Below are 25,876 nucleotides of genomic sequence, written 5' to 3' on the forward strand. Positions count from 1 at the left end.
CACAACAATACATTAAAAGGATAAAATGTGACCAATTGGGATTTATTCCAGGAATGCAAGTATGGTTCAACATTCACAAATCAACCAATGAGATACACCACATCAACAAAATTAAGAATAAAAATTGTATAATCATCTCAATAGGTGCACAAAAGGCATTTTACAATATTCAACAGTCACTTATGATAAAAACTCTCAATAAAATGGGCATAGAGTAAATGTACCTCAACATTATAAAAGTCATATATGACAAGCCCACAGCTAACATCATATCCAACAAAGAAAAACTGAAAGCTATACCCCTAAGATTAGGAACAAGACAAGGATGCCCACTCTTGCCAGTCTTATTCAACATGAGAAGTCCTAGTCAGAACAACTATAAAAGAAAAAGAAATAAAATGGATCCAAATTGGAAAATAAGAACTAAAACTGTAACTATTTGTGGATGACATGATTTTATATATAGAAAACCCTAATGCCTCCACCAAAAAAACCTATTAGAAATAGTAAATTAATAAAGTTGCAGGGTACAAAATTCATATGCAAAATCTTTTGAGTTTCTACACCTTAACAACAGACAAGCAGAAAGAGAAATTAAAAAGAAAATAATCTTCTTTACAATCACAACAGAAACAATACCTAGGGATAAATTTAACTAAGGAAGTGAATGACCAGTTTGCTAAAATCTATGACACTGTTGAAAGAAACTTAACAAAACACAAAGAAATGGAAAGACATTCCATGGCTGTGGATTAGAATTAACACTACTAAAATGTTCATATTACCAAATCAATCTACTGATTCAATTCAATCCCTATCAAAATCCTGATGACATTTGTTCATCAGAAATAGAACAAAACATCCTAAAATCTATGTGCATCCTGGGCTTCTCTGGTGGCTCAGATGGTAAAGAATCTGCCTACAATACAGGAGACCCAGGCTCAATCCCTGGGTTGGGAAGATTCCCAGAGAAGGCTATGGCTACCCACACCAGTATTCTTGCCTGTAGAATTCTATGGAGACAAGAGTCCGGTTGGCTGCAGCCCAAGGGGTCACAAAGAGTCAGATACAAATGAGCGACTAACACTTTCACTTTTCACTTAAATAGCAAAATAAATTCTGAGGAAAAAGAACAAAGTGAAGGTATTTCCCTCCCTGATTTCAAAGCATACCACAAAGCTACAGTATCAGAAACATCACAGCATTGGCAGAAAAAAGATACATAGAACAATGAAACAGAATTGAGGGCACAAAAATAACCTCATGCACATATGGACAATTAATTTATGATAAAAGAGCAAAAAACATACTATGGAGAAAGGTAGTCTCCTCAATAAATGGCATTAGGAAAACTGGACAATCCACATGTGGAAAAAAAAAAAAAAACTAGACCACTATCCCATCGCAGACACAAAATTCAACTTAAAATGGATCAAATCCTGGAGTATAAGACCTGAAACTATAAAACCCCTAGAAGAAAACATAGGCAGTATTCTTTGACGTTGGTCTTAGCAATATCTTTCTCCTCAGGCAAGGAAAACAAAAGCAAAACCAATACAGTATTGTAAAGTAAAATAAAAAAATAATAAACAAATGGGACTACATCAAACTAAAAAGCTTCTGTACAGTAAAGGAAACCATCAGCAAAATGAAAGGACAACCTACCAAATGGGACAAGTCATTTTCAAATATATGATATGGGGTTAATATGTAAAATATATAAAGAAATCATATAACTCAGCAACAACAAAATAAACAACTTGATTTTTTTAAAAATGGGCAGAGGATCTGAACAGACATTTTTCCAAAGAAGACATACAGATAGCCAACAGGCACATGAAAAGAAGTTCAACATCACTAATTATTAGGGAAGTGCACATCAAAACCCCAATATATCATCTCACACCCATCAGAATGGCTAGTATCAAAGGCAGGAAACAAATGTTGGAAAAGATATAGAGAAAAGTGAACACTTGTGCACTGATGATTGGAATGTAATTTGATGTATCCACTATGGAAAACAGTATGGAGATACCTCAAAAAGTTAAGAAAAAAATACCATACTTTCCAGCTATTCTACTTTTGGGTATTCATATGAAGAATGCAAAAATAATAGTTTGAAAAGATACACACCACCCCTATGTATGTTGCAGATTTATTTACAATAGCCTAGGCATAAAACAACCCAAGTGCTCATTGATGGATGGATAAAGAAAAGAAAAAAAATATATATATATATATACACAAATACACACACAATACATATATATACAACAGGATACTACTCAACCATAAAAAGGCAAAATCTTGCCATTAGTGACAACATTGATGGATATTAAGGATTTTATATTTATTAAGTGAAATAAGTCAGATGGAGAAAGACAAATATTATTTCATTCACATGTGGAATAAAAAGAAGAACAAATAAAAAAGATAAATACATAGATACAGAGAACAGGGTAGTAGGAGATGGTAAGCACATATATAGGCCCATTGCAACAGGCTCCAATATAGCTCATCACAGCACTGGTTAGAACCTTACATTGTTGACGAAAATGGTCAGGAAAAAGGCAGAGCTGTTTCTTGAAGAAAGTAGATGGAGGGATTGGGCTGGGAAGTCAAGCTCTGCCTGCAGAGAGAAAGGGAGAAGCAGTGCTTCTACTCCACAAGAGGGTCAGCCTCAATCTGGCATTACCCATAACAAATTAGATACACACATTCCCTTCAACTCACATATCCCCTTCCTTGGAATCTATTCTGTATATTTTTATGAAATAAAGTGATTTAACTAACTGCATCCTGGAACCTGCATGGGAAAATGGATGTTCAGGGAGTCTCACCTGGGTGAAGATGACACTAAGGGAGGAGAGAAAGGCTGTGCCTTGAATGCCCCAATTCATTGTTTCTTACATTTTAGAACTGTCTTTAAGTGCATTAAAGGATCTAAGCTTTTTAGGCAAATTATTGTTTCTTTATCTGAGTTTGAGTAAACTCTGGGAGTTGGTGATGGACAGGGAGGCCTGGTGTGCTGCAGTCCATGGGGTCACAAAGAGTCGGACATGACTGAGCAACTGAACTGAACTATCTGAAATTCAAATTAAAAAGCACTTTGGGATTGATACAAACAAAAATACAATATACCAAAATACTAGAGAAAGAACTGCTAAAAAGGAAATTTATAACTGTAAGTACATTCATTAAAAAGAACCACTTAATCTTACATCTTATGAAGCTAAAAAGGGAGGGCAAATTAAACCCAAAGTTAGCATAAGGGAAGAAATAAGAAAGATTAAAACAGAGATAAATGAATATCAACAAAACTAAAGTTGGTTCTTTGAAAACATTAATAAATTCAATAAAATGTTAAGTTAAACTGATTAAAAACAATGAGAGGGTGCTCATTTTTGCAGCATATATAATACAATTGGAATAATACAGGGATTAGCATGACAGGTGTAAAATAATAACATACAAATTTGTTAATCATTCCATATTTTGCTATGATTGTAGAGCATTAATGTTCTCGCCATAACAGCAAACAGCAAAATGGTAACTGTATGAGTAGAGGATGTGCTAACTGATCTTGTTGTGGTGAGCATTTCACAATATTTACATGTATCAGATCATCACACTATATACCTTAAACTTACATGATGTTACATGTCAATTATATCACAATAAAACTGGAAAAATGCCCCTCAAACCCCTAAAAGTAACAGAAATGCATCATTTAATATGTATTATCCAGTTTATGTACAAGATGCTTTTGACATTAAACGAAGGTATTTTGACCTCAAGAAATAAAAGAGGAAAGTCTCATATTACTAAAATCATAAATTAAGTTAGGGATGTTATTATTGAACTTCTAGAAATAAAGAAAAATACTAGACAAAGTCATGAACAATTGCATGCCAACAAATTAGATGAAATGGAAAAATTTTTAGAAACATACAAACTTCTAAAAATGACTCAAGAAATAAAAACTTTGAACAGACCTATAACAGTTTTTGATTCAGTAATCAAAAAATTCCCAATAAAGAAAAATTCAGGACCAGATGGCTTCACTAGTGACTTCTACTAAACACTGAATAATTAACAATAATTCTTTTAAAACTATTCCAAATGTTGAAGAGTATGGAACACTCTCAGCTCATTCTATATGGTCACTATAACCTTGATACCAAAGCCAGACCAGGACATTGTAAGAAAATTGTAGATTAATATGCTTTATGAATATAGATGCAAAAATCCTCAACAATATGCTAGGAAACCAAATGCAGCAGCATATTAAGAGGAGTATATACCATGACCAAGTGGGATTTACCCTATGAAAGCATGGTTGGTTCAAAATCTGAAAATCAATCAGCACTACAGACCACATTAACAAAATTAACAAGAGGGAGTTCTCTGATGGCCTAATGCCCTGGATTCTGAGCTTTCACTACTATGGCCTGGGTTCAATCCCTGGTCAGGGAACAGAGATCCCTCAAGCCATGTAGTGTGGCCAAACAAAAACAAACAAAAAATAAAATTAAGGAGAAAATAACATATAATCATCTGCATCTCAACATGATTCAGAAAAAAACATTTGATATAATCTAAAACACTTTCATCATAAAAACACTCAACAAACTAGGAACAGAACGGAATGTCCTAAACATGATAAAGGTCATTAGTAAAATAAAGCAAAACTATAACATACTCAATGGAGAAAGACTGAAAGATTTCCCCCTAAGATAAGAAACAGTATAAGAATGCTTGCTTTCACTACTTCTATTCAGCACTGGAAGTTCTACATAAGGCAAGAAAATAAAAGGCATCCAAATTGAAAAGGAATAATTAAAACAATATCTATTCAGAAATGACATAATCTTACACATATAAAATCCTACAGAATATACAAAATAAACCATTAGACTTAATAAATGCATTCAGTTCTGTCTTGTACTCATTGAATTGTGGTCAGTGAGCATGGCACCCTGTACTTAACACTTTGTGGGGAAAGTAGAACAAACTATATCAGCACATTATCTTTCTCTGTTTTTCCTTCTCTTTTGGGGGGAAAAGGATAAGAAAGAAGAGAAATACGTAAGGAAAGACTAAAAGGAATGAAACAACCTACATCTTGACTGGTTGTACTACTATAAATAAACAATTGTTTCTTGTTTATTTCCCTAAGCAAGTAACTACAAAGCCCTGAAAACTAATGGGAGTGTGGTCTTGCTTTCAGAGGCAGCAAGGAATGGGTAATCTGGGAGAAAATGTCCTACTCTATAGCTTGGATTATGGAGATGATGTCAGTTATACAAGGAGAGGCAAAGAAGCTGAGGCCTTGGGGCTTGCTGTAAGAAAGGATGAACAGCTTAGGAACTTACTGAATGTTGCAGGGCACAGTACTAGGATTGAGTACCCCATACATAGTGAAGCCTTTATAGAGAGGGTTCCTGAAGTCTGGTTTCCGCTGAACCAAGAAAGGCCACACTGAATGGGTTTTCTCATATATTCTGTAAGAAAAGAAAAACAAGCCAAAAAATTAAAAGCAGCAAGCAGGTAACATCAATAGATTTGCTGAACTTGACAATCATCTAAGTTCTATTAACAAATAACCTAAGACAGAAGGCTAGGATATGATACAAGGAAAATAAAAAAATGGTAATGAAGAATGATAGAGTAACAAATTATCTGGGCTTCAACTTATCCATTTTTAAAGAGATTAGAAAGAGTTCCACACTGAAGAACCACATGTGCCGAGTATATATGCAGACACTCTGTCTCTGCCGCAGATTGGTGATGTAATCTTAGGGATGCCCCTAGCCCTTTCTGGGCCTATTTTCTCATTTGTATAATGTGATCTTTAAGGTCTCTTCCAAATCTTGGATTCTATGAATAACCTTTCCAGTTTTTAAAAATTCTAGAATTCCTTTTAAAAATCTGGTAAATTAACAGACAAGAGGTTAATTTCTGGCTTTTCTATATTTTATTTCAAGCCAGCTTCTCCTCCACTCAGAAGGTATAAGACAGTGAAAAACAATTTAGCAATTTATATTAGCAAATATTTGTGAGTTGTCCCAGGTGAGCAGCACTGATTGTGATATTTATATTACAAGACTGATTCTTCTTATCCCTTAGCTGAGTCCCTGGGGAGTGACTTAGTTAACACAAAAAAGCATGGAATTCATTGTCCCCAATGAAAGCTGCTGTGTATCCATGCATGGGAAGTTCATTTGCTCATACAGTGTCAAAGAAAGCTCTAGGAGGACAACAAAGAGAAGTGATATGGGATATATGACGTAAAAATTGTAGTCTTGTAACTTTTAGAATCCTCAGACCATTTCAATGAGGCCAAAGGAACTGTATATGCATCTTTCTTATTTGTTGTTGGTTGATAAAAGAAAAAAAAATCTTGCAGAGGTAACTTAAATAGTATTTGTTAAGTATTTACTATGTGTCAAACACTGTCCCAGACTCTATTTAAAATACTCTATTGAATTTCATAATAAAACCTTGTGAGATATTTTATTCCCAAAATAATAATGAGAAAATGAGACAAAAATTAATTTGCAAAAGTCACACAGCTAGTAGGTGACAAAGCCAAAATCTTAACCCAGGTCTCTCGGATCCTAGAGTCCATGTCTTTTCTTTCATGGATGAATGATATGTCTGCTTGTTTTATATAATAACTATTAAAGCATATGTTAAAATTTTCAACTTTCATACTTTTACATGAAGATTCAGATTTGTGTGAGGAATGGGTTGGGGATATATTAGCCTCATTTTAAGAGGGTGGAGAAAAAGTATACGGAAAAGATCTCTGATTTTAGCGCTAGAAAAGCAGGTCAGAGACAGAACAAATGTGTTTATAAGCATTTGGGAAGAGGGTAAGAAAGTTTTAGTTGCAAAATGAAATAGAAATGTGTACAGAAGCTACTAAGTAACTACAGATTTTGAAGCAGCAAAGTTCACCACTGTTCTCAGTGTTGACAAGAAAACAGAATTAGAGATATCATCTGACTTATCCAGGATACATCATAGCAGGGCCTGAGAACTTGAGCTAACTGCTACTCAGCTAACAACTCTGAAACAAGAGTGGATTGTGAGATAGTCACTTCGCCTCTCTATTCTTTTTCTCTGACTCTAAAACAAGGAGAATGCTATTCCCAGAAACTCTGTCTTGTCAACTTCAAAAATTATTTACATTTTATACATTGTGAGGATGTTAGAGTTTAAGTCTGGTACCAATTCAAGCGCCTATAGGAGCTGGGGAAGTAACATACGAAGTGAGCTGAGAATAAACAACAGAAAGTAGTGAGAATTGTGGCAGACAAGAGTGAGCTTGCTTCATTCAAATGGAGCAGTCTATTATTCAGCTCCAGCTGATTATTGCCATTAGAAAATGCAGGTCCAGTACTGCCAGAGTTCCTGATTTTGCAGAATATCTTGCCACAATGGCTTTTTGATTTTGGAAAAAATCCTAAAACAACTGGATTTTATGTGAAATATCATGATATTTAAATACTGACTACTAATTAACAGTTTAAAAAATACTCTACAGATGAAACAGAATATACCTGTTAAGCCAGACTTGGCCTATGACCTGCTATTTAGTGATCTTAGACACAAATGATAAAGGACAGTAGCTAATGACTACTCATACACTCATTCCTTATAAAACCCTTGCACATCCATTGCTTTATTGATTCCTCATGATAGATCTGAAAATTATGTATTATTAACCCTATTTCACAGATAAAGATTCTGAGGTTTTGAGGAATACCCATAAAATTCCAAGTGTTTTATGCTTCAAAAATTATTTTTATAGTTGTCATCTCCTCCCCTTTTGTGAACTGCTGTCCCAAATTCAGGGTGACTGGTAAATTTATACTGATCTTCTCTCCCTATTCAGTGTTTTCTCACAAACTGAATTCACCTCAGATCATCTCGATCCTTCTGGCAGTTTCCAAGGAAGTTCCCAAACTGGCAGGAGAAAACATGGTCATGAATTTCCAGCAGGAAATTTTCATTAAATTCAAAGGCACATGGAAATTGTTCCATTAATTGCCAGATACAGTCTAGGAACTGTGTGAAAATAGGGGATACTTCTTTAGAGTCTCCATCCAGGTGGCCACACCTAAGAGATACAAATAAAGGTAAAGAAAGACAATGATTAACATCAGGGATTACACTGTTTGGAACAGGCTATAGCAAGGTCACCTTCAGTTTCTGTGTTGGAATTGGTAAGGAAATATCTAATGCCTAAATAACACTTAGAATCTCAAAGTTCATTAACCCCAGTGGATCTTTTCGCCACCAGCAACTTTCACTATTATCCAGATCATAAACCCTTTGGTCATCTATTCTATTTCCTTTTACATCCTCTACAATAGAACTTTCTACAATGATTGAAATGTTCCATATTTGTGCTGTCCAATATGGCAGTCACTATTAAGCACTTTAAATGTGGCTAGTATGACTAAGGAACTGAATTTTCAATTATATTTAATTTTAATTAATTTAACAGCAATATTTAGCTTCATGTGAGCAAGGAGATCCAACCAATCCATTCTGAAGGAGATCAGCCCTGGGATTTCTTTGGAAGGAATGATGCTAAAGCTGAAACTCCAGTACTTTGGCCACCTCATGCAAAGAGTTGACTCATTGGAAAAGACTCTGTTGCTGGGAGGGATTGGGGGCAGGAGGAGAAGGGGACGAAAGAAGACGAGATGGCTGGATGGCATCACTGACTCGATGGACACGAGTCTGAGTGAACTCCGGGAGTTGGTGATGGACAGGGAGGCCTGGCGTGCTGCAATTTATGGGGTCACAAAGAGTCGGACACGACTGAGCAACTGAACTGAACTGAGCAAAGGTCATATCTATATTGTTTACTGGACAATGCCTGGTGTGAAAATAGTATTTAATACATTCCTTAAATGAATGAAAAAATCTCATCCCAGAACTGTTTAATGTTTTCTCCCCCATGATGCTCTTTCCCAACTCTACCATCCACTAGAAGCCCTAATCCACTGTAAACATACATGGCGTCCTTAACTTCTACACTGAATGTTCTACCTTTTGATATGATTGAAATCTACCTCACCAAGGACACTACTTCTTGGGCCCCAAATAAAAGGGAGAAGGCTCGTCATTCACTCTTCGTATATCATAATCCTAAAAGAAAGCTGAAGTGGGATCAATTTTCTCCTCATTACCACTGCATTCAACTACTCCTTTTACTCTCTTAAAAATACTTCCATTATGGGTCATGCTCATTCATTTTCCTCAGTGTTGTCTTCTACAATATTTGTGTCACTTCTCTACATTTTCTGAAGAATCTGACTCCAGTTGTAAGTACTTATCTTTGGAGTAGATGCAGATGACCTACATTGGCTTAGACTCTTTAACTAACTAACCTACTTCACCGATCTTTACCTCTATGTACTTCACATCAGGCTTGTGTATCCATGGCGTCCATGTTTCTTGATGTTAGCTAAAGGTGCTTCCTCTACTTTGAAACCTTAATCTCAATATCCTGCTCTGATCACCATATATTATATTTCCAAAAGCTGCTCATCTTACCTCATCCAGCCCTCATCTTTGGACCTCTCTACTTGCCAGATTCCTCCTAGCTTCCTTACCACTCCATATTCTAGATCTGCCCCCATCAACTAGTCTTTCCCCATTTTCTTCAACTTTCTGGTCTTTTTTTGTCATTATTTTCCCTCAAAATCCAACCACTGAGGAACAAACAAAGCTATGTTCTCTACTTCCAAATCCTGACTGATAAACGCTGCTTGCGAAAAATTTAAAACCAGGCAAATTGACAACTGAAGTCTCCATACTCAGCTGGAACTTAATTGTTCCCAAGTAACCTTTATTAATGGGTTTCCCTGATAGCTTAGCTGGTAAAGAATACACCTGCAATGCAGAAGACCTGGGTTCAATTCCTGGGTCGGGAAGATCCCTTGGAGAAGAGATAGGCTACCCACTCCAGTATTCTTTGGCTTCCCTGATGGCTCAAACAGTAAAGAACTGGCCTGCAATGTGGGAGACCTGGGTACAAGCCCTGGATTGGGAAGATCCCGTGTAGGAGGACATGGCAATCCACTCCAATATTCTTGCCTGGAGAATCCCCATAGACAGAGGAGCCTGGCAGGCTGCAGTTCTTAGGGTCACACAGAGTTGGACATGACTGAAGCAACTAAACAGCAGCAGCAGCAGCAACCTTTATGTATATCCTTAACACAGTTTTCCCATTACCCCTTACAGCTCTTGCAAATTTTAATCTATCTTCTGTAACCCTGACACATTTCACATTGATGTCTACAGTATTAATGAAAAAGATTAAGGCCATCAAGTAAAAATAACTAACTTATGCCTTGGACATTTACAAACTTAGTTCCTTCTCCACCTGTCCTTCCATGTAGTCTCCACTCAAGAGGTGTTCTTAGTTATCAGTTCAGTTCAGTTGCTCAGTCCTGTCCAACTCTTTGTGTCTCCATGGACTACAACACACCACGCTTCCCTGTCCATCACCAACTGCCGGACCTTGCTCAAACTCATGTCCATCGAGTGCATGATGCCATCCAACCATCTCATCCTCTGTCGTCCCCTTTTCCTCCTGCCTTCAATATTTCCTAGCATCAGGGTCTTTTCCAATTAGTCAGTTCACATCAGGTGGCCAAAGTATTGGAGCTTCAGCTTCAGCATCAGTCCTTCCAATGAATATTCAGGACTGATTTCCTTTAGGATGGACTGGTTGGATCTCCTTGCTGTCCAAGGGAATTTCAAGAGTCTTCTCCAACACCACAGTTCAAAAGCATCAGTTCTTCAGCGTTCAGCGTTCTTTACAGTCCAACTCTCACATCCATACATGATTACTGGAAAAACCACAGCTTTGACTATATATGGAACTTTGTTGGCAAAGTAATGTTTCTGCTTTTTAATATGCTGTTTATGTTGGTCATAGATTTTCTTCTATGGAGCAAGGATTTAATTTTCTTCTTAAAGGAGCAAGTATCTTTTAATTTCCTGGCTTCAGTTACCATCTGCAGTGATTTTGGAGCCCAAGAAAATAAGGTCTCCCACTGTTTCCATTCTTTCTCCATCTATATGCCGTGAAGTGATGGGACCAGACGCCATGGTCTTAGTTTTTCACATGTTGAGTTATAAGACAGTTTTTTCACTGTCTTCTTTCATTTTCATCAAGAGCCTCTTTAGTTCCTCTTTGCTTTCTGCTGTAAGGGTGGTTCTTGATTCTACCTCAAGCTAAATGTTTTCATTTGGATGGAAGTCTATATCCCTCTTTTCTCCTAAGGAGTCATTCTACAAAACATCCACTATTTATTTCAAATCTTTAATCTTCTCTAAAATTTATTTATTTTTAATTAAATAACAACTGCTTTACAGTATTGTATTGGGCTTCTGCCATACATCAATATGAATAACAACTGCTTTACAGTATTTTATTGGGCTTCTGCCATACATCAATATGAATAACAACTGCTTTACAGTATTTTATTGGGCTTCTGCCATACATCAATATGGATCAGGCATGGGTATACATATGCCCCCTCCTTCTTGAACCTCCCTTCCACCTCCCACCCATCCCACCACTCTAGGTTGTTACAGAGCCCCAATTTGAGTTCTCTGAGTCATATAGCTAATTCCCATTGGCTATCTATTTTAAATTCCTATTGGCTATCCATGGAGTCAAAAAGAATCGGCAATGACTGAGCAACTGAACTGATCTATTTTACATATGGTAGTACAATATATGTTTCCATGTTACTCTCTACTTTCATCCCACCCTCTCCTTTCCCACCCCACCCAATGTCCATAAGTCTGTTCTCTACGTCTGCATTTCTTTTCCTTCCCTGCAAATAGGTTCATCAGTATCACCTTTCTAGACTCCATATATATATATATATATATATATATATATATATGATAATATATGACATTCGTTTTTCTCTTTCTGACTTACTTAACTCTGTATAATAGGCTCTAGGTTCATCCACCTCATTAGAACTGACTCAAATGTGTTTTTTTAATGGCTGAGTAATATTCCATTGAAAATACACACCACAGCTTCTTTATCCATTCATCTGTCAATGGACATCTAGGTTGCTCCATATCCTACCTATTGTAAATGGTGCTGCAATGAATAATGGGGTACATATGACTTTTTCAATTTTGGTTTCCTCAGGGTATATGCTTAGCAGTGAGATTGCTGGGTCACATGGTAGTTTTATGCCTAGTTTTGTAAGGAATCTCCATACTGTCTTCTATAGTGATCGTATCAAATTACTTTCCCACCAACTTTGCAAGAGGGTTCCCTTTTCTCCATATCCTCTCCAGCACTTATTGTTTGTAGATTTTTTTGATGATGGCCATCTGACCAGTGTGAGGCAATATCTTATTATAGTTTTGATTTACACAATCTTCTTTTTTAAAACCTTTTTTGCATGAAAGATTCTTTAAATCTATAGTGCTTTATAATTTTCACAAGTTTCAGACACATGATTTCATATAACCCTCTTAAAAAATTTCCTACCTACGGCTGACACTGAAGATGATGAGCCCATCAGTTTGCTTATTTAACAATCATCCATTAAACTTTGTTAACTTTTTGAGTCTTTCCTTTACCTTTCCTACCTACTCCTCTCTTTACCCCTCTTCCCTAGTTTCTTCCTAACCACTACTTTGTTCTCTACATTTGTGAGTCTGCTAGTTCTTTGTTACATTCACTAGTTTGTTGTACTTTTTAGATTCCAATTACAAGTGATATCATACAGTATTTGTATTTCTCTGTATGACTCATTTCACTTAGCATAATGCCCTCCAAAGTCCATCCATGATGCTGCAAATGGCAAAGTTTCACTCCCTTTTTTATGGCTGAGTAGTATTCCACTGTATCTATATATACAATGTCCTTTTTATCCATTCATCTATTGATGGACACTTAGGTTGCTTCCACAACTTGGCAACTGTAAATAATGCTGTTATGAACATGCGGGTGCACTTGTATGTTTCTAAATTAACGTTTTTGTTTTTTCTCAGATATATACCCAAAAAGAAACTCAAAAAGAAACACAACAAATACTGGCCAAGGATATGAAGAAAAGGGAACCATCCTACTTGTTTGTGGGAATATAAAATGGTGTAGCCAGAGTGAAAAATAGTCTGGAGATGTCTCAAAACCTAAAAATGTATCAACCTCCTCTTCTTAATGTTCTAAAATACCACCAGTTCTAGGAATTTTCCTTTGCCCAGAATGGGTAAGGTTCCCTTGTAGCAGTTATCATGCTGTGTGTGTGTTAAGTCACTTCAGTCGTGTCTGACTCTTTGTGACCATATGAACTGTAGCTCACTAGGCTCCTCTATCCATGGGATTCTCCAGGCAAGAATATTGGAGTGGTTGCCATTCCCTCCTCCAGGAGATCTTTCCAACCCAGGGACCTAAACCTTATCTTTTACATCTCCTGTATTGTCCAGCAGGTCTTTTACCACTAGCACTACCTGGGAAGCCCATGTCATATTATACTGTCATCCCTGATTTTATTTTCTATAAAAGAAGGGACAGCAAACACATCTGGTCCAATACAGTCCCCTCAAAACCTGGCATATTGCCTGGACCAAAGTTTGTTGACAAAAGAAGAACAAACAGATGGACCCAAATAGCTAGAGAGTGGTAATCAAAAGAAATTAAATGTATACACACAAATGTGGGATAATAAGACTTAAACAGCAACCTCCTTGAGGGAAAAACTCATATTTTATGTGCCTTTATCAACTCGGTGTCTCACATAGTTTACAGCATATTGTTAGGTATTTGGTAAACATTTCTTATTCTCATAACACACAAAGTCTCAGTAAGGCTATTTGGCTTATAGTAGCACTAGATCACTAAATAAATATAAGTTCTTGCATCCACCTCTTACCAAAGAACAAACATATGCAAATGCCTTTTTTCTTATAAAAGATTAAAAGTTGCATTGCATTAGATATTACTCCCTCTACCTGAATGTTCACTGTTCTCTCTAGCAAACTCCTACTCAGTCCCTAAAATTCATCCTTAAAAATTGCCTATTCCTGGAAGCCTATCTTGTGTTCTTCAAACACAGTTAAGTTCTTTTTCCTCTGTGGCCTATGATGTTTAGTCTTCCTTGAAATATTTAATGATTTGATATAATCATTTGTTTCACTTTGAAGGCAGATATGACAGTCTAGTTACCACTGTGTCCCTAGATCCTTAGCATTATTTATGGAATATGTGTTTCTTGATGAAAAGAGATTTATGCCATGTTCAACTTATTCTTCCTTCTTAGACAAGAACATATCAGGGTTTTGATAAATCTCACCCTACTGAATTCTCCTTAGCCTCCACCTTTAAAATGAGGATATGTTTACCTTTGGGAGAACTTGTGGCCCATGGATATCCATTCTTTCTCTATCAGGATCTTCATTTTATGAAAAAGAAAACTTTGCATTAGAAAAATCATAAAATTAATTAATCATACCTATAACGTATCAAAACACTTTGCTAAAGTGGACTTCGTACAAATTTGTGTTGAATGATCATAAAGTTAATTTCCCAAATGATAAATAAGTAATTTGGATTTCCTTTAAAGGCCTATAAAGGCTATCTTCAAATTTCAAAGCTCTCAGGAGAAATCATTCTGGATTTGTACTGTAACATTTTTTTTTGTTTTTTGGCTTTTACATAATGTGTGACAGGCTATATGAGTCATAACTAAACTTTGATAAACATATTAAATTCAACCTATGAAGAAATAGGAATCCAAAGGCAGTATTTGAGTTTGTACTAAGAACAAATTTTGGTATAAATGCATTTCAACCATTAAAAAAAAAATAAAGCATTTCCAAAAGAAAAATGAGGATAAACTCATACTGTAAGTTCTGTTTCATAGAAAGACAAAGAAGTGTTGGATTCAGCACCAGAAAACAAACATCAGTCTGACATCAAGACGGCTGACAATGAAGTTGATGAGCCCATCAGTTTGCTTATTTAACAATCATCCATTAAACTTTGTTAACTTTTTGAGTCTTTCCTTTACCTTACACCAACCAGCCTATTATATCCAACTTATCTTCTGATGGGTAAGGAACTATGTTGAGTGTGCAATGGAAAGTATGTAGATTGTAAATGCCTATTTTAGTGAAAGAAGCTAAACTGAAAACCAGAGTTGTTTTTGTAGACCTCTTTCTTATAGAAAACAAGTCGGTTGAGAGTTATATTTGATCTATTCATAATCGCCCACTTGTGCAAAGTAACATCCAATCACTGCTCTCTTACCATGAGTCCTTTGAATGTCCTATAAAATGGATCTAGGAGGATGCTGGCCACAGAGCAGACTTGTGCTGTGCGGTCCCACCCATCAGAACAATGGACTAAGACATTGGTCTTTTCTATCTTCACTGCCTGTAAAGACAAGAGGCAAAAAGTAGCATAAACAACTTTTACATAGCATGCCAGGTTAATTATATACGGTTACCATCAATACAGCAGAGAACTTAGTCTTAACTGGGCTACATTAATTTCTTCTCATAATATTGGTATCCTATATGAGGAATGACCCTGGAAAGGGAAATGGCAACCCACTCCACTATTCTCTGTCCATAGGATTGCCTGGAGAATCAGAGGAGCCTGATAGGCTATAGTCCATAGTGTTGCAAAGAGTAAGACACAACTGACCACACACACATGGGGAATGAAAAAGAAAATAAAGAAATGTAACATAATCAACACACAGAAATCCCTTGTATTCCTACACACTAATAATGAGAAAATAGATAAAGAAATTAGGGAAACAATTCCATTAACCACTGCAACGAAAAAAATAAAATACTTAGGAATATATCTACTTAAAGAAACTAAAGATCTATATAGAGAAAACTATAAAACACTGGTGAAAGAAATCAAAGAGGACACTAATAGATGGAGAAATATACCATGTTCATGGATTGGAAGAAACAATATAGTGAAAATGAGTATACTACCCAAAGCAATCTATAGATTTAATGCAATCCCTATCAAGCTACTAGCAGTATTTTTCACAGAGCTAGAACAAATAATTTCACAGTTTGTATGGAAATACAAAAAACCTCGAACAGCCAAAGCAATCTTGAGAAAGAAGAATGGGACTGGAGGAATCAACCTGCCTGACTTCAGGCTCTACTACAAAGCCACAGTCATCAAGTCATCAAGACAGTATGGTACTGGCACAAAGACAGAAATATAGATCAATGGAACAAAATAGAAAGCCCAGAGATAAATCCACAAACCTATGGACACCTTATCTTCAACAAAGAAGGCAAGAATATACAATGGAGAAAAGACAATCTCTTTAAAAAGTAGTGCTGGGAAAACTGGTCAACCACTTGTAAAAGAATGAAACTAGAACACTTTCTAACACCATATACAAAAATAAACTCAAAATGGGTTAAAGATCAAATGTAAGACCAGAAAATATAAAACTCCTAGAGGAGAACATAGGTAAAACACTCTCCGACATAAATCACAGTAGGATCCTCTATGATCCACCTCCCAGAATACTGGAAATAAAAGCAAAAATAAACAAATGGGATCTGATTAAAATTAAAAGCTTCTGCACAACAAAGGAAACTATAAGCAAGGTGAAAAGACAGCCTTTAGAATGGGAGAAAATAATAGCAAATGAAGCAACTGACAAACAACTAATCTCAAAAATATACAAGCAACTCCCGCAGCTCAATTCCAGAAAAATAAATGACCCAATCATAAAATGGGCCAAAGAACTAAATAGACAGTTCTCCAAAGAAGACACACAGATGGCTAACAAATACATGAAAAGATGCTCAACATCACTCATTATCAGAGAAATGCAAATCAAGACCACAATGAGGTACCATTTCATGCCAGTCAGAATGGCTGCTATCCAAAAGTCTACAAGCAATAAATGCTGGAGAGGTTGTGGAGAAAAGGGAACCCTCTTACACTGTTGGTGAGAATGCAAACTAGTACAGCCACTATGGAGAACAGTGTGGAGATTCCTTAAAAAACTGGACACAGAACTGCCTTATGACTCAGCAATCCCACTGCTAGGCATACGCACTAAGGAAACCAGAATTGAAAAAGACACATCTGCCCCAATGCTCATCACAGCACTGTTTATATTAGCCAGGACATGGAAGCAATCTAGATGTCCATCAGCAGATGAATGGATAAGAAAGCTGTGGTACATATACACAATGGAGTATTACTCAGCCATTAAAAAGAATACATTTGAATCAGTTCTAATGAGGTTGATGAAACTGGAGCCGATTATACAGAGTGAAGTAAGCCAGAAAGAAAAACACCAATACAGTATACTAACACATATATATGGAATTTAGAAAGATGGTAACAATAACCCTGTATGCAAGACAGCAAAAGAGACAAAGATGTATAGAACAGTCTTTTGGACTCTGTGGGAGAGGGAGAGGGTGGGATGATTTGGGAGAATGGCATTGAAACATGTATAATATCATATAAGAAACGAATCGTCAGTCTAGTTTTGATGCAGGATACAGGATACTTGGGCTGGTGCACTGGGATGACCCAGAGGGATCTTATGGGGAGGGAAGAGGGAGGGGGGTTCAGGATTGGGAACATGCGTACACCTGTGGTGGATTCATGTTGATGTGTGGCAAAACCAATACAATATTATAAAGTAAAAAATAAATAAATAAATAAAACCCAAAACATACATGATATGGGTAAAAAGAAAAACAAAGGAAGATCTACATTTATAAAACTTCTGAAGAAGACATGGATCAATTATTATAGCGAGGAGTGGGCAAGAGGAAGAATTCATGCTCAAAAACTGGACAGTTCTGCATCTCAGTCCCAGACCTGACAGTAATTTGCTTCGGAATCTTTAGCCACTTAGTCTTACTAATATAAATACTTTTAACTTAAGGTGGAGAGGTTTACCTGTCTTAGGTAAGTTTCTATATAATCAGAATGATGTAAAAATATGGGCAGTTACTCCACCTGGGCAATTTTGGCAATGGGATCTATTGAGCATTCACTTATTCATTCTAGCACTTAATTATGTATCCCTCTATGTCATGTATATGCTCAGGATTAGAGATACAAAGATGAGACTCAGTTTCTGCCTTCACTGAGCAAACTATTCAGGATTAGCAAAGGTAATAAATACAATGCAGTGGAAAAACTGATGCTATAGGGTAATATAGCCTTTTGTAGGAGCCAGGGAAGCTTGAGCCTTGAAGAAAATGTAGGATTTTTTCAGGTGAGGAAGAAGAGCAGCATTTATTCACACATTCATTCATCTACTCCCCTAGCTAGTAACTACTGAGTGACTATACAAGATGCATTATAGTGTGCACTGGGAATACAAAAAAGACAAACATTTAAATGAATGACTACAAACCAATGATAACTAAAACAATGAAAGGTAACACCAGATACAACAAAGGCATATAATAACTAAAGAAGAGGAGACAACTAAAGTTGGCCTTGTCAGATGAGTAGACATTTGTCAGATAGACCAGGAGGAATGGATATTCCAGGCAGGGGGCATAATCTGACAATATTTACAAAGGCAAGGAGGCATGGCATAGGTGAGGAATTATTAACTAGCTTGGTGGTTGAGGCTACACTAGAAGTGAGGGAGTGAGGAGAGACAAGTCTGGCCAGGAGGGTAAGGTTCAGATTGACAAGTGTGCAGTTTATCTGGTGGCGATAGGGAGTTGCTGGAGTGTTAAAAGCAGAGAAGTACCATGATCAGATGTACTCACTATGGTGACAATAAGGAGAATAAGAGGGCATAAGTTTGGATTTAGAAAGATCAGTCAAAGAGCCACTAAAATTGTGAAAGGCAATAAGCACCTGAATAAAGGTGGTAGCAGTGGGGCTGAAAAGGAGAAGAGAGAGGTTAATAAAAAAAGTTTAATAGGACATAGTGTGAGAATAGATGTGGGATGAAGGAGAGGGAAAAGTCAAAAATGACTCTTAAATGTGTCATTTAGTAATAAATAAGTGGATGACAATACCATTAGCCTGAACAGTAAACACAGAGGAAGAAACAAGTTTTAGTTAGTGTTCAGAGTAAGTAAGATTTCATTTGAGGCCATGGAGAGTCTGAGGTAGTTGGGGGATGCCCAGTGGGGCATTCAGTAGACAACTGTATATGTGGGTCTGAAGTTCAGGAGAATGAGGAAACTGAGCCAGAGTATAGATGTGACCACAATATGAATAGAGATCGTAAGTGAAACTGCATGACTGGTGCTGTCCACGCAGAGACCACAGTGGGAAAAGGAAAGACCTTAAAAAGCAGTAACTTTTAAGGGGAAAGTAGAGGAAAGAGAAAGCTATTAAAGGAGTCAGCTTGTGAAAAAGCCTGAAAGGTAGAAAAAGAACCAGGAAACAGTAGTTGGATTAAGGCCAGGACTACAAAAATGGTTCAAAGAAAATGGGGATAACAATCCCAAATGTAGCAGAGTGGTGAAAACAGAACAAAGGTTAAAGAGTGACCCGGAGATCGACAAGTTAGGGGTCATTAGAGACCTCAGCAAGAAGAGTACTAATGGTACGGAAGGAAACTGGATTATAGTGAACTCAAGAGTGAAGGGATGTGAGGAAGTGCAAATAAGGAAGGTCAATTACTTTCAAGAAAGCTCTAAGCAAGAGGAAAGAAAACAGTAAATAGAAGATAAGAAAAATTCTTTTCTTAGGAATAAGAAAGTATTAAGTTGACTTCCCTGGTGGCTGAGTGGTTAAGAATCCACCTGCCAATGCAGAGGACATGGGTTCAATCCCTGGTCTGGGAAGATTCCACATGCTATGGGGCAACAAAGCCTGTGTTTCACAACTACTGAAGCCTGTGTGTGTGCCCTACAGCCTGTTCTGCACAAGAGAAGTCACCACAATGAGAAGCCCATGCACTGCAACTAGAGAGTAGTCCCCTCTCACTGCAACTAGAGAAAGTCCTCACAGCAACAAAGACCCAGTGTAGCTCCCCCCACCAAAAAAAAAGTGCCGAGCATATTTCTGAGGGATGAAACCATTGAAAGGAAAAGATTGAAAATGTAAGAGAGGTGGGAAAAAGAAAATATAGGGGGAAAAGTTTCCTTGAAGAAGGAGGGGATGGAATTTAGAATATAGGTATGAAGCACCATTTCCTCTAAGATAGCAAGGAAGGAGAAAAAATAGTTGTGTGGCAAGATGAGAGATTACCTTTATTTTTCTATAAAGATGGAGACAAGTCTGAATATGTGCTTGCTGCTGCTGCTAAGTCGCTTCAGTCGTGTCCAACTCTGTGCAACCCCATAGATGGCAGCCCGCCAGGATCCCACGTCCCTGGGATTCTCCAGGCAAGAATACTGGAGTGGGTTGCCATTTCCTTCTCCAATGCATGAAAGTGAAAAGTGAAAGTGAAGTCGCTCAGTTGTGTCCGACTCTTAGTGACCCCATGGACTGCAGCCCACCAGGCTCCTCCATCCGTGGGATTTTCCAGGCAAGAGTACTGGAGTGTCGTGCCATTGCCTTCTCCAGAATATGTGCTTATAGAGAGGAAAGTAACAGTGTTATAGCCAGCTTGAAAGTAAAATACATATTAGAAATATCTGCTTGGTGGAACAGGGCTGGGACCCAACCAATATTATAAACCATAAACTCAATACCAATTAACATGGCTATGGGATTTATTCCTTTGTGGCACTGTTTAGTAGTCAGGATATAAAAGCAGAGAAAGCAGAGAATGAATGAGATTAGCAGGGTAGATAGAATGGAAGGATAAAGAGGCAAGGTGGAATGGATGAGGTGCTACACCACTAGGTCTTGGCTCCATAGGGAAGAAAGTAGGAAAAGGTGGAAAAAATGGAGTTAAAAGTGCAGAGGTCTTCATGGGACAGAAAAACCAGGTTAGCTGGAGTAAAAGTGTGAGAACTGGAGTATAAAAGTTCAAAGAACTATCAGTGCTGACTGTTTTATAGGTATGTACATGGACATTCAAATCTCCCAGGATTGAGAGGAAGAATCAGGATAGAAAGCAAGTCACCTGCCTAAAATGGTTTCCAAAGTACTTAGAGAAAAGAGAGCCACTAGGAGAGGTATAGAGCAGCACAGCTAACTGAAACAGACCTAAAAGGAGGAAGTAGTTTTGTAAAAAGCAAGGGGAATATTGAACCTGCCATGAACTGTGAGGTTCAGGGGTGTGGGAAAATGAGTAACCTCTGTAATAGACGGTACCAAAAAAAATGATATTCCTAGAAAAATAGTTAGGTTGCAAGACAAGACTTACAGAAATCTGGAAAAAAGTTCTCAACCTTTTAAGCTTCCCAGTTAACCAAATACCTCAGGTAGTATCAGAGGCCTAATAGCAGCAGCTACACTCTTTCCTTAGGGCTCGACATGGAGTGAAAAGTCACTGGTAGACAGGAAAAGATGTCCAATTTCACCAATGATTAAAGAAGTGCAAATCAAAACAGGACATATCAAATGAGCAAAAATTTAAAAGACTGTTGATAACCATTGCTGGCTATATAGAGAGAGGCATTGTTGGTGGGAATGGAAACTGGTGTAACCTAGTTTAAGGACAATTTGGCCACATCTAGTAAAGACTGAAATACTCATACTCTTCAACTGAAAATTCACTTTTAAGAATGCTGACACATATAAAGAAATATGTTCAAGGCTATTTGATGCAACAATGTCTGCATTTGTAAAAAATGTGAATAACTGAATTGTCTGTTAACAGGGACCAATATTTTAAGCCAGAGGCTATAAATCTCATCTCCAAATGAGAAAATGGCAGAAGAGAGGTGAAAAGTGATTCTCTCCTTTCTTCACTTCTACCAAATAATAGGGGTGGGGTGAAGAGAGCATGTTCTCATGTAGGAATATGTAAACAAAATTTCAAAATGAGAAAATGTACACTCCAAATTTCTTCTTTTTTTAATATCACCTAATAAATGAAATTCAAATATTTACTTAATGGAATATTATATAGTCACTGAAAAAAAATGAGGTAGTACTGATTGAACTGACCTAGAAAATATTTATCATATATTAAGTATAAAAAGTTGCAGAAAAATATGCACAACATAATCTTACAAAGTAGTAATAATAATATATATAGTGTTATAATTCTTTACCAAGGGAGATATCAGGGAAGCCCTATATATAATTATATATGCTGAAAATCTAGACCTGTACTGTGCCATATGGTAGTCACTAGCAGCAAGTGGCTATTTAAATTTAAACTGATCAAAATAAATTTATATAAAAAAAAAATCTAAAAAAAATTAAACTCCTTACTCTCACTAGCCACGTTTCAAGTATGCAACTGCCACATGTGAACATTTCCAACATCACATGAATTGGGCAGCACCCTCTCACTCAGTCATGTCCAACTCTTTATGACTCCAAGGTCCTCTGTCCATGGAATATTCCAGGAAAGAATACTGGAGTGGGTTGCCATTTCCTCCTCCAGGGGATCTTCTCAACCCAGGGATCAAACACAGGTCTCCTGCAATGCAGGCAGATTCTTTATCTTCTGAGCCACAAAGGAAGCCATCAACACAGGAAGTTCAAATAGTGCTGATCTAGAGGCATACATTAAACTATTAATAGTGATGTATATGTTGTGGGGGAAAACTACAGGGAATATATACATTTTATGTTATATACTTCTGAATTGTTTACTTCTACAATGTACATGTATAATTTTCATAGTGAGAAAAATAAATAAAGATAATGAGAGACAAAGAGAGAGGGAGGGATACTATAGGGTTTTTGAGAACAAAAAGATTTCATGATTGCCAGGGTCTTATGGGCAAAGGGGAATCATTGGAGGATTTTGAGTTTAAAGTGACATTATCATATTTGCTCAAGAAAGATGACTTTAGTATCAATTTGGTGGCCAAACTGGGGAGCAACTACTAGAGACAAGTAAACCAGTCAGAAAGTTATTATAGTACTTAAGGCAGAGGCTGGAAAGAAAGGATAGATTTGAGAAACACTTGAGGATAGCTCATAGGATGAGGCAATTACCAGATGGAGGGGAACAGAGAAAATTCAAGGCTGACTTTTTCAAGCTGGGGATATATAGGTGTTTATGGAGATGGGAAACACAGGATAATTGTACAAACATGAGCCTATTTTTTTTTTCATCCATTCATTTTAATTTACAAATGTTTATGAGGTTGTACTATCTACCAAATTTATTCCCTTCTCCATTCACACTCTCTTTGGTCTCATGAAGTCAGTTTCAGAAAGGAAATACAAATATATGGGTATAGTACATGCAAAAAAGGAACAGTATAAAGAACAGCTAGAATAATGGGTTTGAAATGACCTGGGGGGGTCACACAGTAAGCACTAATAATATATTATAATGAAAAATGTAAGCAATAGGACTGGGTAATTGAAAAACATTAGGGCTAGATATTTAAGATAGTTAAATACATACACGCTTTTAAAAACCTTTTAAGGCAGAGGCTATAAATCTCATCTTCAACTGAGAAAATGGCAAAAGGGTGGTGAAAGTGATTCTCTCCTTTTCTTCACTTGTACCAAATAATTGGGGTGGGGTGAAGAGAGGAAGAACTCATGTAGGAATATATAAACAAAATTTCAAAATGAGAAAATGTACACTCCAAATTTCTTCTTTTTTTTAACATCACCTAATAAATGATACAGAAGCCAGGGTTCTGAAGGTCAGAAAGTGACTCAGCATAAATGAGTGATGAAGTCTGCTTAGACTGTATTAAGAGGCAGACCTATACAAAGACATCAGAAAGGTCAGCTTTATACTCAGAGCTCTGAAAACCCATAGAAACAAACTGCATTTATTTTATACCCAGTCTTACTTCCACTTGGTACCTTAGAATCAACACAAAAATACATCAGAGTATTTGAGTTGGAAGGACCATGAGATATTATTTAAGAGTTTTTAACCAGAGATCTGAGGTCTCTGAAATTAAGGTCTATATTCTGTATGCATAGCCATATGTACATTTTTCCAGGGGAGAGGGTCAATCATATTGTCAAAGAGTTCAGTTTCAGTACCCCCCTCCCAGAGAAAAGTTATGTCATTAGATTCTAGTTTAACTACCTTGTTTTACAGAGGATCAAACTTAGAGAAGGAAAGAGATTTGCCAAGGGCACACATTAAATTAGTGGTAGACCTAAATCTAGAAACCAGGTGTCTTTTTTCATATTTTCTTTCCATGATACACTGCTACTTTAAGAGATCCCATACTTAAGTCAGTGCAAGTTCTTAAAAGTCCTGATTATTACCTTTGCAATGAAAATTCCAGCATCCATAATAGCTTTAATGTGTCTCAACCACCCTGAGCTCTCCAGGCCGCTAAGAAATTCACTCATTGTTGGAGTTTTCAATTCACAAACTAAGGTAGAAAAGGAAGCAGAAATTGAAATTCACAATTACCTCAGTTTATTCAACATGAAAGGGGACAAAGTGGATTCCCATTTTGTAAATGAGGAAGCTGAGGCACAGAAAGTTTAAATAATTAGTTGGAAATCACACAGCAAATCAGGGACAGTACTAGAGCTAGAGTCTACCATATCTCCTAGTTTGGGTTTCTGCTTTCTCAAGTCCATAGAATCCACCCCCAAGACCACAGAAATTTCTAAAGAAGAGAGACCAAAGACTGAGTTAGTATCCACAGGAAAATACTCACATCTCCTGCTATTAGAAAACACATTTGATTCCCATTTTAACTCCTCCTACTCATCCTAACTCTGTAGCCCTTAACATCTGTCTACTTCCACATCACCACCTACTCCCTTGCAGTTATGTGCTGTCTCAACAGTTGAAAAAATTATGTTAATTTTCATGCATTTTGCACTGGGCAATCTTTTGCCTCAAAAAAATCTGCAAAAGGTTCTCTTCTCCTACTATATAATATTGTGGGACAAAAAAGAAAGGAGGAAGAGACCTAAGGAAGAGGAATACTAATACCCTAAAAGGGCTGCAGACTAGGAGACAAGATCTGATAAGGGTCGTGTGAAGGAGAGGTCCTGGTAGACAGTATAAGTAAAAAATTGAGGAGAGGAAGAACAAGTTCACTTAAGGAGGGCAGGTTTTCCCTAATGTGTGCCTGAGATGACATATCTCATCATGGAATCCTGGATAGTGGCTTTGGGAGAAATGTTCTAGACTCAAGAGTCCTGTGAGGCCCTGATCTCACCTTGCCCCCATTCTGATCCCAATTATTTTGCAGCTATGACAGATGACCCAAACTGCTTGATAACAGTTTTATTCCTTTGAAGTCTAAATTCACCCCCTTTATCAGCACAGTGATGAAACTGGACTGACTCTTTACAGCAGATTAAATGAGGAAGATGAAATAAATCCCAAATTCACTTATATTTGTGTTGATCTACCCACCTCTACATAGCAATCTCTATAATTTTATACAGATATATTATTTCCATAAATTATTTCCAACTAAACCCAGATGGACTCCAGAGTTATGAAACTAAATATTGCAGTTCCTTTGTCAGACCAACACTGCTATAATTCAGTACTAGGTATGCAAACTGGATTCATAATATAGTCAAAAATCTTACCACCTATTGATTCTGCTCTGCTGGTTGCTTTTATATTTTACCCCAAAATCAGACATACTTTTTCCTTATGTAATTATGCAATCTGTTTAGCCTCTGGCCTAGTCCAGGTGAAATCCCTGTACCTTCCAAGAGTTTCTGCAGGCTGTTCCGCATCACATGGATGTTCTCAATGCTCATGAACCTGAAGCGAATGTTGGCATAGTTGTCTTCATTTTCATACCCCTTCCCAGCTGCTCGGTTGGCCAAGGCATTTAACTGCAATATTGAGAACAT

The 25,876-nt window shown here is 37.0% G+C and overlaps 1 protein-coding gene across 1 annotated transcript; it reads right to left on the reverse strand.

The window, feature by feature from the left end:
• Positions 1-4,930: 4,930 nt before the first annotated feature.
• Positions 4,931-25,876, reverse strand: LOC108634298 (myotubularin-related protein 8). Its single transcript, XM_018043682.1, has 6 exons — positions 25,726-25,876; positions 24,308-24,417; positions 15,317-15,442; positions 14,410-14,459; positions 7,928-8,128; positions 4,931-5,504 (listed from the first exon to the last, which is right to left on the reverse strand). Exons 1-6 carry the CDS (start codon positions 25,874-25,876, stop codon positions 5,372-5,374), a joined length of 771 nt encoding a protein of 256 aa, XP_017899171.1. The 3' UTR covers positions 4,931-5,371.

This window comes from Capra hircus (assembly GCF_001704415.2).
Source record: "Capra hircus breed San Clemente chromosome X unlocalized genomic scaffold, ASM170441v1, whole genome shotgun sequence".
NCBI classification, from domain to species: domain Eukaryota; kingdom Metazoa; phylum Chordata; class Mammalia; order Artiodactyla; family Bovidae; genus Capra; species Capra hircus.